Source organism: Mustela nigripes, chromosome 4, assembly GCF_022355385.1.
Source record: "Mustela nigripes isolate SB6536 chromosome 4, MUSNIG.SB6536, whole genome shotgun sequence".
Taxonomy (NCBI): domain Eukaryota; kingdom Metazoa; phylum Chordata; class Mammalia; order Carnivora; family Mustelidae; genus Mustela; species Mustela nigripes.
Genome location: NC_081560.1, coordinates 191,832,367 through 191,843,921, shown reverse-complemented (window position 1 = coordinate 191,843,921; position 11,555 = coordinate 191,832,367). Strand labels below are relative to the sequence as shown.

General features: G+C 55.9%; 1 protein-coding gene across 1 annotated transcript; it reads right to left on the bottom strand.

Moving 5' to 3' along the window:
- Positions 1-364: 364 nt before the first annotated feature.
- On the bottom strand, positions 365-1,300 carry LOC132015469 (olfactory receptor 287-like). Its single transcript, XM_059395965.1, has one exon. It carries the CDS (start codon positions 1,298-1,300, stop codon positions 365-367), a length of 936 nt encoding a protein of 311 aa, XP_059251948.1.
- Positions 1,301-11,555: the final 10,255 nt, after the last annotated feature.

Here is an 11,555-nt window from a genome sequence, read left to right as displayed (position 1 = left end):
CCCTCGGGCTGGTCTGGTGCCCAGTTCTTGCTGGGTGGTGACTACTGGAAACTTCATGTGGTGCTTCTTCTGGGCGGTGCGTCCCCACTGCCCTTCCAGAATCTGGGTTTGGAACTCCAGGGGCTGAGGGCCCCCAGGCAAGGCCTGTGAGAGGGGTGGGAACCCCCTGAGGCCAGGATGGGATGGGGGGCCCTCCACACTGCCACGCACCCAGCCCAAAGCCCCCTGCCACCCCAGAGCCCCTGACCACCCTGTGATATCAGGGTGCTATTCGCAGTCCGGACAGAGACGATGATGCTGAGAACTGGCTCCCACACAGGGGACGGCCAGATGGCCCAGTCCTGCCCCTGGGTTTCCCAGGGGCTCACTTCCCCTGCACCCACCTCCGCAGAGCCTCCTTGACGTCCTTGTTCCTCAGGGTATAAATGAAGGGGTTCAGCACCGGGGTGACCACAGTGTTGAGCACGGTGACCGCCTTGGTCAGGTCCAGCGAGCTCTCCACCGAGGTCCTCACGTGCAGGAAGATGGTGGATCCGTACCAGAGGAGGACCACGGTCAGGTGGGAGGAGCAGGTGGAGAAGGCTCGGCGCCGCCCCGCCGCGGAGGGGATCCCGACGATGGTGACGATGATGCAGGCGTAGGAGACCAGCGTGATGAAGCAGGAGCCCAGGATGACGCAGAAGGCGATGCCGAAGGACACCAGCTCCACGACGCGCGTGTCGCCGCAGGCCAGCACGATCCAGGGCGCGATGTCGCAGAAGAAGTGGTTGATGACGCGGGAGCCGCAGAAGGAGAGGCGCGCGACGAGGGCGGCCGGCGCGCTGATGGCGGAGAAGCCGCCCAGCCAGGAGCCCAGGGCCAGGCGCGCGCAGCGGCCGGGCGTCATGAGGCTGCGGTAGCGCAGCGGCCGGCAGATGGCCAGCGCGCGGTCGTAGGCCATGGCGGCCAGCAGGAAGTACTCGGTGCAGCCCAGCGCGAAGACGAAGTACATCTGCGCCGCGCAGCTGCCCAGGGAGATGGCTGAGCCGCGCCGGGCCAGCGTGGCCAGGGTCTTGGGCGCGCAGGCCGTGGTGAACCAGATCTCCAGGAAGGAGAGGTTGCACAGGAAGAAGTACATGGGCGTCTGCAGGTGCCGGTGCGCGCCGACCAGCGCGATGATGGCCAGGTTCCCGGCCACCGTGAGCGCGTAGGCGACCAGGAAGAGCACGAAGAGTCCCGCGCGCAGGCCCTGCGGCCCCGGGAAGCCCAGCAGGATGAACGGCCCCTGCGCGGAGAGGTTCCGGCCGCCGCCCCAAGCCATCAGCCGCTGTTGGGACACAAGCCGCCATGGGCCAGTGAGAGGGACTTTCCCCGCCCCAGGCCCCCACCGGAGGCCCAGGAACAGAGGGGCCGCCCTGTCCCCCCTCTCCGGGTCTCCTCACCTTGTCTGTGTCCCGGGACTCCAGCCAGGCCTAGGGTCCCAGTGGGTGCCAGCGAGTAGACCAGGGACCTCGCCCTTTTGGGGGAAGTGGCTCAGGACACTGGACCCAGGTTATCAGTTGCTGGCCAGCTGGGGAGGGGGGACATCTCCTCATTCTAGACTCTGTTGCCTGGGGGTGGGGGGTGGTCCTTATTCTAGATTCTGTCATGGGGGACACTTCCTCATTCTAGACTCTGTCGCCTGGGGAGGGGGGGTCCTTACTCTAGACTCAAGAATTGTCAAGTTTTCACAAATGAAATTATGTATGGCCCAATTTTTAGCATTTTCTTCCAACAAACAGATTGATTCCTAGTGGAACATGGTTATCTACCCACTCCTCGCCACACACCCAACACAACTGATGCAGGAAGCCCATGGGGGCCCTGCTCCCCTTGCCTGGGGCTGTCACCCTGGATTGTGAGCTGGAAACCAGGCAGCCCGTTGGCCCTGAAGTGTGAAACTGCCAACAGTCACATGAGCAGTGCCCCCTCTTGGCTGGAAGCTGGGGATGGCACTGTTGCCGGGCGGGGGGGGGGGGGGGGCGGCGGGGGGGGGGGGGGGCTGGGGGGTGGCTATCTATAGAGGAGGGGGAGGGGCTGTGGCACCAGTGAGGATGCGGGTTAGTGGGAGCTGAGCTCGGTTCCCTAGAGCCCAGCCCCTCCCAACCAGGGCTGGATCCTGCCCGCTGGCCACTCTGGGCCAACAAGCACCCGAGGAGGGTCCGAGGGGTAGCTGGACAGAGGCCGGCAGTGACCCCACGAGCACGGAGCCCAGAGCTCGCAGCAAGACGGGAGGGGCCCAACCGGAGGCGGCTTCTCCCACAGTGTCCAGACACTGGACCCACTCCAGGAGGGTTGCCCTCAGGAGCCGCGGAACCCTGTGCACTTTTCTGCCTGCGCCCATCCTGCCCCCTGCCAAGCACAGGTGCACACACACACAGTCACACGCCACTCACACCACACACACACATACATATGCCTTCCACACCACACACACAGAGTTACACGCTGGTGCACACACCACACACATGGGCACAGCATGCACACTCGGCCTGGGCTCACCTGTGTGTGCGCACTCACTACCTGAACGAGCCCCAGGAACACTCATCCTGGTTCCTGATGGGCTGGGGGTCCCTGGGCCGAGCCCCTTCCCGCAGTGCAGTCAGCAAAGCGACCCTTAACAGCGCCGGCCGGTAACAAAGTAAGCCACGCTCTAGCCACACCTGCTCTGAGCCCTGGCCTTGTGTGGCCATGTGCCATGCAGTGGCCTTCAGGCAGAAAGCAAAGCCCCAGCAGGGGAGACAGACCAGTCCCCTGCCTGTCCCAGGTCCTAGGAGTGGGGCCGCTGTGAGCCACGGCTGGCCTGGAAGAAGCAGGCTTTCGAGCAGGGTCCCCATGACTCTGCTTCCGGGGGGGCAGAATGCCCTTCAGCTGCAGCCTTCAGATTTACCAGGACCCAGACCACTGCCCGGGCTGCACTGGGTCCCGAGTCCACGGCACCGCCCATGAGCACTGGCCCCTGCCAGTCTAGCGCTTTGCCTGGGGTGTTGGGTCCTGACCCAGGGAACTGGGGCTCTTTTTCTTAGCCTTGACTCCAGGACGAGCCTCATTTAGAAAACCATTTTCACTGTTGAAGATGACTGTTACGAAAACGAAAAAGATGCCTCCGCAAGCCCTGCCCTGTCAGCTTTCTCCCAGTTCTGCAGTCCTGAATGTCCCCTTCCTCCCATGTGCCTGGAGATGAAGACGGCTGGCCTGCTTCCCCTGTGCCTGGTGTGGAAGAACAGCAGAGCCCAGCTGTGCAGGGAGAGGACCGCCCAGATCCTACGGAATCCTGCACACCTTGCAAGGCGTCCCATAATGAGGTCATGTTGAGGCCCCCCCCCCCAGGTGGTCCAACTCCTCGTGGGGGACAACAGGGGTGGGGGAATCAACCTGTCTCAGGAGAATCCACTTACCCAGGTCAGCTTGGGGGACATAGCACGGTTGGGGTCACTCACCGAAGGGGTCTGAGCAGGTTCCAGGACGCCCCCCTAAAGCAGCCAGGAAAGTGGGAGGGTGAACGTGGGATGAGCCCAAGGACCCTCCAGGTGGGGCTGTGTCGCTGGGAGGGGGCACTCCCTGTGGCCAGCTGACCCTGTGACTTGCCAGTGAGGGACTCCTGTGGGCCAAACCGCTTGTTTCCCACTGCCGAGCTCCTGGAGACACAGCAACAGCAGGAGTGGGGGTCATGAGCCGCGGGGGACCTGCTCGAGCACTGGCCAGGAGGCAGGTTTTGACTGGCCCAGGAAGACGGCTTCGTCATCCACCAGCACTAGACCCGAATGCAATCCCCAGCCCCAAGTGCGCACGACTGCTCTGCCCAGGTGACCCGGACTCTGGTCATTCAGAGTGGCCAGCACTGGCCAGTCCAGCACAGACCCCAGAGCACAGGCATGGATGCTGCCCCAGCCCCCCTACCATGGGAAGGGGCTCAGCAGCACCTCTGCCATCGTCCTGTGCCTCTGGCTGCTGCCCTTGCCTCCGACTGTGGTGAGGCAGTGCCCTCTACCCCCTCTGTCCCAGGACAGTGTCCACCAAGCCCTGCTAGCCATCAGGTAGCATGCAGCCCCTGGCACTCCAGCTCACAACCCAGGCAGCAGGTGCCCCTGGTACAGGGCAGCGAGGGGGGTCCGGCACCCTGCATAGCTCCCCTCCCCCACCTGCCCACCCACCAGGGAGGAGAGCAGACGGTGAGCCCGTGGCCCCGCAGGCAGCCCTCTGACACGCAGGTTCCTTCTGCCCTCACACAGTCCCCCTCGGGCTCAGGCCTGCAAGGACCCTCTTGTTAATTATGCATCTGGCTCTAGGGGCTGGTGAGGGCCCCCAGGCTGGTCCTGGGCAGTGACCAGCACCCTAAGTGGGTCCTCTTGCCCTTACGCTGTGCCTGGCAGCTGTTTCTCACCCACAGCTCAAGGGCATCTTCTCCAGGGCCCAGCCCCCCCCCAGGCCCGTCTCCTGGGGCCATGCCTGACACAGAGTGCCCACCCCTCGAGAGCACCTGGGGCAGTGGCGCCCCGTGCACCCCAGGGCAGGTTCCGGCTACACACTGGGTTTTCTTGGCAGGCGCCCTGTGCCTCAGTTTCCCCCTCTGTAAATAGGGGGTTTGCTACAGGTCAATAGGCAAAGTGCAGGCTGTCCCACTCCCCGCCCCCACCAAGCTTTCTGGAAATAGCCCAGCTGCGGCCGTTTGCTGCTGCTGCTTCCCTAGCTGGGCCTCCAGCCGGTGAGGACAGGAGGAAGATGTGCCACGGGGGGAGGAGCAGCGGTCGGCAAGGCAGCTTTGAGCAGAACCCTAACCTCCGGACTCTGCCAGCATCAACCTCGGGGACCTTGAGACCTGTGGGGTGCATCCGGGGTTTGTGGAATTGGGCTCCTGGTCACGGGCCGGGCTGCACGCCGGTGGTCCCTCAGGGCCTGGGCCTCCGTGGCAGGGCCTCAGCTGCCCGGGGCTGGCATCCGGGAGGTGGAGGGAGTGTGCTCCCCATAAACCTCAGCCTGTTTCCCTCATCACATTGGCCAGAGCGGATCCTGCCAAGGCCCCAGGGACAAGGGGCACCGTGGCAGGCACACAGTGTGCGGACCCCTGCCGGCCTGCTCCAGCCTCGAGTGCTACCCTGCCCTGGGGCTCCAGCACCACTGTGGGGCCACTGCCACACGGGTGTCTGGGCTGGGCTGCCCCTAATTGGGAGCTCGTTAAAAGTTGGTGGAGGGTCTCCCCTGAGGCAGGACTGTTGCCTTGTCAATTAACTCCCCAATCAGGGGCTGCTGTGGATCTGGGAAAACACAGGCATCTGTTTCATTCCATAAACACTATTTTTCCAAATATAACTTCCAAATATAGGAATTTGGAAGATATAGAAGAAAAACTGTCAAAGCACAGATCCGCGCAGAGATCTGCTGTGCTCTCCGCTCTCGGCGTTGTGTCTCCCCTGGCACGCTTGTGAGCTCCTGTTTCTGCTTCATCACCAAGGTGTGGCTGAAATACAACACACACACAGTACGCACCTTCATGGGTCTCAAGACGTGCGTACAGCCCTGCCACAGTCACCAGAAATGCCACCGTCACCTCTGAAAGCTGCCCTCCCACAGGAGAGCCCCCTGGCGGGCACCACACACCAGTGTCGCACGGAGACGCAGGAGACACAGACCCCCCCGCTTCTCTTACAAACCTGTGCTGACCCACAGCTTTTTTCAAATTTCTGACGATTTCCTCACAGCAGAGGAAGGGCAGTTCAAATGTTACTCCTCATGGACAGGACCACTCTAGAGGAGACAAGGCCCAGGGGCTTGTGCCCAGAAAGGCAGAAGCAGACCGCGAGCTGGGGACTCTCTCGGAACCCTTTCTCTGTGAAGGTGCGATGGGCTCCTCCAGCTTCCTCTGCCGGGATCAAATGGGATAATGGGCGCCACGGGCTCGTGAGAAGGGGTTGATTCTGGGTTCCTCAGGGGCAGACATGGATGCCCTCACAGACTGAAAACCTGAACATGGCATTAAAACGGGGCTTGTCCTGATTCCATTCCAACTGAGCCAATGCAGGGACAGAAATCAGATACCAGGCCGAAGCCCCAGAATGAATGCAGATTTCCAGCTGATGTGGGGAACCCAGTCTGCTAACGGGCCTTCTGCCCAGCTGCAGCGTCGGTCAAGGGGAAGAAAGAGACTCCAGGGTCGAGTTCGTGCAGACATTTCTTTGAAGACGGAGGGGTCAGCCTCCAGTTGCTTCCTTTAAGCCAAGAGCTGCCATGGGCATCCCGGAGTGGGGGCTTGGGGGGCGCTGTGCCTTCTCCTGCAGGCCCCCGAGCAGCCTCCGGGTCAGGAAAGGGAGGGTGGCTGTCCAGGGGTCTGGCGGCCCCAGGTTCCCAGGGGTCTGCCAGCCCCAGGTTCACCAGGGAGGGAGGATGGCAGCCCCACCGGGCAGAGTCAGGAGCGGGACCACAAGGACCGTCGGGGCAGACGGTGGCTGTAGTGCACGGGGGGCTCCCACCAGTCCCACAGCCTTCCCCGACACCCCGCCTGACCCCAGAGCTCAAGGGGCCGCAGCAGGTCCTGAGTGAAGCAGGAGGAAGTCAGGCAGCATAGGAGTCTGCTGCGGCTACTGGAACAAATCTCCACAAATAGAGTGGGTGACAGAATGACACAAATGTATTATCTTCCATGTAGGTTAGAAGCTGGATATAGGGCTCTCTGAACTGAAGGCAAGGTGTGGGCAGGACTGGCTCCTCCCGGACGCTCTAGGAGACACTGTTTACTGTTTTCTTGCCTGTCCCCATCTCTGGGGGCACCTGATGTCCCTGGCCCATGGGCCCTTCCTCCATCTCCAAAGCCAGCCATGCAGCAGCTCCAGGACACTGCTCTTGGGTCCCATCTCCTTTGAAAGACCTGCCTGCCTTCCTCTCCCACCTCCGAGGACCCTAGGATGACACTGGACCCGCCTGGGCAGCCTAGCTAGTCCCCCGACCTTGGCAGCCACCGGTCATGTAAATCCCCCTTCCCATGGAACACGGCACTTTCACAGGTCCCAAGGATTATGTCATGGATATATTCTGCGGAGGGGGTGTCCTTTTTTGCCTACTACAGACGGGAAGTAGGAAGAAAGCCCCCACACCATGCGCCACGGGGAGAAGGGCCCACCTGGTGGGGGTCTCCTCCCAACATGCCGAGTCCCAAGACGGTCTGTGTTCTGTGGCTCGATTCTCTGAGAGTTGTCAGAAATGCCAACAACTTGAAAATAAGTCTCCTAGCCAAACACATTGTAAAGGAACAGTTAGAGACAAAACAGAGCCATGTTTCAACTACGGCAGGCAGTTGTGATGAAAACACTCTCTATTTTTAAGCAGTCATGCAAAAAATACTCTTCTCTCGCAATCAGGAGCATGTGCCCAGGTCCTGCCCCTGGACTGCCTCGACCCACAGCTGCTGCACCAAGACCACCCCTGGATCCCACGGCAGAGGCATGGGCTGCCTCCGACCTGTCTGTCTGCTCTGAGGATGCTGTGCCTGCCCCTTCAGGAAGCCACATGAGATGTGGAATTTGGGGGTCAGAATAATGATACCACCCCTTACCCTTTGAAAACTCTGCAACACAGTATTTCCTTCCAATTTTAACCTCTTAATAAGGTAGAGCAGTGAAGACCACACCCTTTTGTTCTCATGGTCAAATCCACAATCTTTCCAGAAGGACTAAGTACGGGGTGTGGGGAGCAGGCCAGGGTGTGCATCCGAAAGGCAAAGTCAGATGCAGCAGAACAGGGAGCGAGGTGAGGGGCTGTGTACCTGCAAACACTGCAGCCGCCCGTGAGAAACACAGAGGTTGGCAGAGAGCGCCAAGTCCTCAAAGTACCGGAGAGCCTGCAAATCTGGAATAGCCACCAGTAAGACGCCGACCATCCCCAGCTCGCAGGCACCACTGACCCACAAGACACACACCCTTCAGGCAAATGTAAGTAGATTAACCCTTAAGATTCTCTGAAGCAGGCAAAATAGCAGGAGAACACTTAAGACACTTGTTGAAACTCCATCTCCACTGAAATGATGCGTAACTTGTGACAGTATCATTCCTAGGTTATCACTCGTGGGGTATGCTGATTGCAAGAATATCTTGTTTGGACAAATGTAATTTAGGTGAGTTTGTTTGTGTATGTATGTATTTCAGCTTTAGTTTGTTATAGGGAAATTCTTTTATCTTTTCTTTTTCTTTTTTTTCTTTTTTTTTTTTTTCTTTAAGAGAGAGAGTGTGCAAGCAGGGGAGGAGCAGAGGGAGAGACAGACCCCACCCTGAGCACAGAGCCTGACAAGGGCTGGCTTTCATGACCTTGAGATCACGGACTGAGCTGAAAAGTGGGACACTTAAGTCCCTGAGCCACCCAGGTGCCCCAGAAGGAGATTCATTTTAAGTGAAGTGATGTATGGCTAATGCAGCACCGTCGGGGTTTGTGAGGTTGTGTCTCCATAACGGTGCCTTGACCCAGCCCATCATGGTTCTGTAGGTGGCTCTGTGTGTCTCTGTTTCCATGTCTGTACTTACAAGTCTCGGCATCAGACCCATGCATGTTAGTGAGTGACAGAGCGAGCAGGGTGCCCATCTTAAAGAATCAGTTCTTGCCGGCCCTGGCAGCCAGTGCCCTGTCAGGAGAAGCCATAGTCCTAGTGTGCGGTGACACTGTCCAGGGTGCTGGTGGTTCTGCTGACCAGACTCTGCAGAGCCCACCTTCAAGACCCACTTCCAGATCACTGAGGACTGGGCTCCTGTGGCCTGGCTCACACCAGGCACCAGGATCAAGGGTGCCCCAAACCTTCCTTCTCATCTTCTGAGCCTGATCCTGACAGAACCCCCTTCTGGCCAAGTCCACCTTCTCTGTGAACCTCCTGCCTGAGAACCTCATCCTGTGTCACCCACTGCCTGCACCAAGATGTCCCCCCTGAGAAGCTGCGTGGTGTACAGAGTGACGCTGGGAGACCTGGTTCCTTCCAGGCTGGATGGTCCTGGGCCTCCCCACCCCAGCACCCATCAAAGAAGGACAGGAGTGCCCTGCTGCCAGCACATGTCCCCATCTTTGCGAACTACCATATAGTAAAGACAAAATCTGAGATCAGGCAGGGGTCTGACGGATGGAGAAGATGGGGAACCATATCATTGAGAAGCCTCAACCTGGGAAAACCACAAGTTTTACAAAGAAGTAAAAAGCTAAAGACAAAACCTGACTACAATTTGTGACAAAAAGTGTGCCTGGGAGTAAGGAGAGTCCATTCCTCACAAGCACCATCTCTAAAACACAATTTCTGGAAACAGCGAACTCTACGATGGATGACAGAGGGTCGCAGCAGACGCAGGAAGACCAGTACACAAAGGGAAACATAAGTGTTCACACCTACATTTGTAAAGGAAGGAAAATCTCAAGCCAATAAAGTAAAAACACCTTTGGGAATTTGGAAAATAAGAGCAAACTCAACTCAAAGCCAGTGGAAAAGAGGAAGCATTGAAACTAGATACAGAAAAGAACTCCGTCAACATGATTAAAGGCAATTATGGAAAACTGACAGATGTCATCATTCTCCACAGTGAGGCACTGACAGCTTCCCTGCTGGGAACAGAACAAGCATAGCAGCTTTCAGGTGTTATTCAACATCACACTGGAAGTTCTAGCCAGAGTGATTAGGCAAGAAAAAAAAAAATAATGAAGGCATCCAGATGGAAAGGGTGAAGTAAAATTATCTCTATTTCCAGATGGCATGATCCTTTATACAGAAAATCCTGAAGAATCTATACCCAAAAAATAACTAGAATTAATAAGTGCCTTCAGCAAAGTTCCAGAGTACAAGGTCAACACACGAAATCAGTTGTGTTTCTGAACTGTGCTAGCAATGAACAATTCAAAATGTAAATTAAGAAAACAATTCCAGGGACGCCTGGGTGGCTCAGTTGGTTAGACAGCTGCCTTCAGCTCAGGTCATGATCCCAGCGTCTTGGGATCGAGTCCCACATCGGGCTCCTTGCTCGACAGGGAGCCTGCTTCTCACTCTGCCTCTGCCTGCCATTCTGTCTGCCTGTGCTCTCTCTCTCTCTAATAAATAAATAAAATCTTAAAAAAAAGAAAACAATTCCATTTACAAAAGTACCATAACAGAATAAAATATATAGGGATAAATTTAACCAAGGAAGTAAAAGACCTCTACACTAAGAACTACAAAACCCTGGGGCAAAAAATTAATAAAGGCCTAAATACAGGGGTGCCTGGGTAAAGCATTGGAGTTTTGGTTTCGGGTCAAGTTGTGCTCTCACGGTCCTGGGGTCAAGCCCCTCACAGGGCTCCATGCTCAGCATGGGCTTTGCTGGGCCTTCTCTAAGCCTCTCCTGCTCCTTCCCCTGCAAGCTCTCTCTATCTCTAAAATAAATAAATACATCTTTAAAAATTGCATGGAATACTAGGTGTGGTACATAAACAATGAATTCTGGTACACTGAAAAGAATTTTTTTTTAAAAAGACATAAATACATGGAAAGAAAACCATATTCCTGGATCAGATGAGTTGAGACTGTCAACTGCATAATGCTGCCCAAGGACCTACTGACTCCGTGCAATCCCCTCACAAGAACATCTTCACTTTTATCCATTTCAAGTTTATCTTTGTGTATGGTGTAAGAGAATGGTCGAGTTTCATTACCTTGCCTCAACGTGAGACAGGAATCCATCAGAATCCTAGAGGAGAACATAGGCAGTAACCTCTTCAATATCAGCCACAGCAACTTCTTTCAAGATATATCTCCAAAGGCAAAGGAAACAAAAGGGAAAATAAACTTTTGGGACTTCATCAAGATCAAAAGCTTCTGCACAGCAAAGGAAATAGTCAAGAAAACAAAGAGGCAACCCACAGAATGGGAGAAGATATTTGCAAATGACAGTACAGACAAAGGTTGATATCCAGGATCTATGAAGAACCCCTCAAACTCAACACACACAAAACAGACAATCATATCAAAAAATGGGCAGAAGATATGAACAGACACTTCTCCAATGAAGACATACAAATGGCTATCAGACACATGAAAAAATGTTCATCATCACTAGCCCTCAGGGAGATTCAAATTAAAACCACATTGAGATATCACCTTACACCAGTTAGAATGGCCAAAATTAGCAAGATAGGAAACAACATGTGTTGGAGAGGATATGGAGAAAGGGGAACCGTCTTCCACTGTTGGTGGGAATGCAAGTTGGTGCAGCCTCTTTGGAGAACAGTGTGGAGGCTCCTCAAGAAATTAAAAATAGAGCTTCCCTATGACCCTGCAATTGCACTACTGGGTATTTATCCCAAAGACACAGATGTAGTGAAAAGAAGGGCCATCTGTACTCCAATGTTTATAGCAGCAATGGCCACAGTCGCCAAACTGTGGAAAGAACCAAGATGCCCTTCAACAGACGAATGGATAAGGAAGATGTGGTCCATATACACTATGGAGTATGATGCCTCCATCGGAAAGGATGAATACCCAACTTTTGTAGCAACATGGATGGGACTGGAAGAGATTATGCTGAGTGAAATAAGTCAAGCATAGA

What these genes read in the sequence shown, in the direction of transcription:
- LOC132015469 (XM_059395965.1), bottom strand. Translation starts at nt 1,300, where the DNA reads ATGGCTTGGGGCGGCGGCCGGAACCTCTCCGCGCAGGGGCCGTTCATC.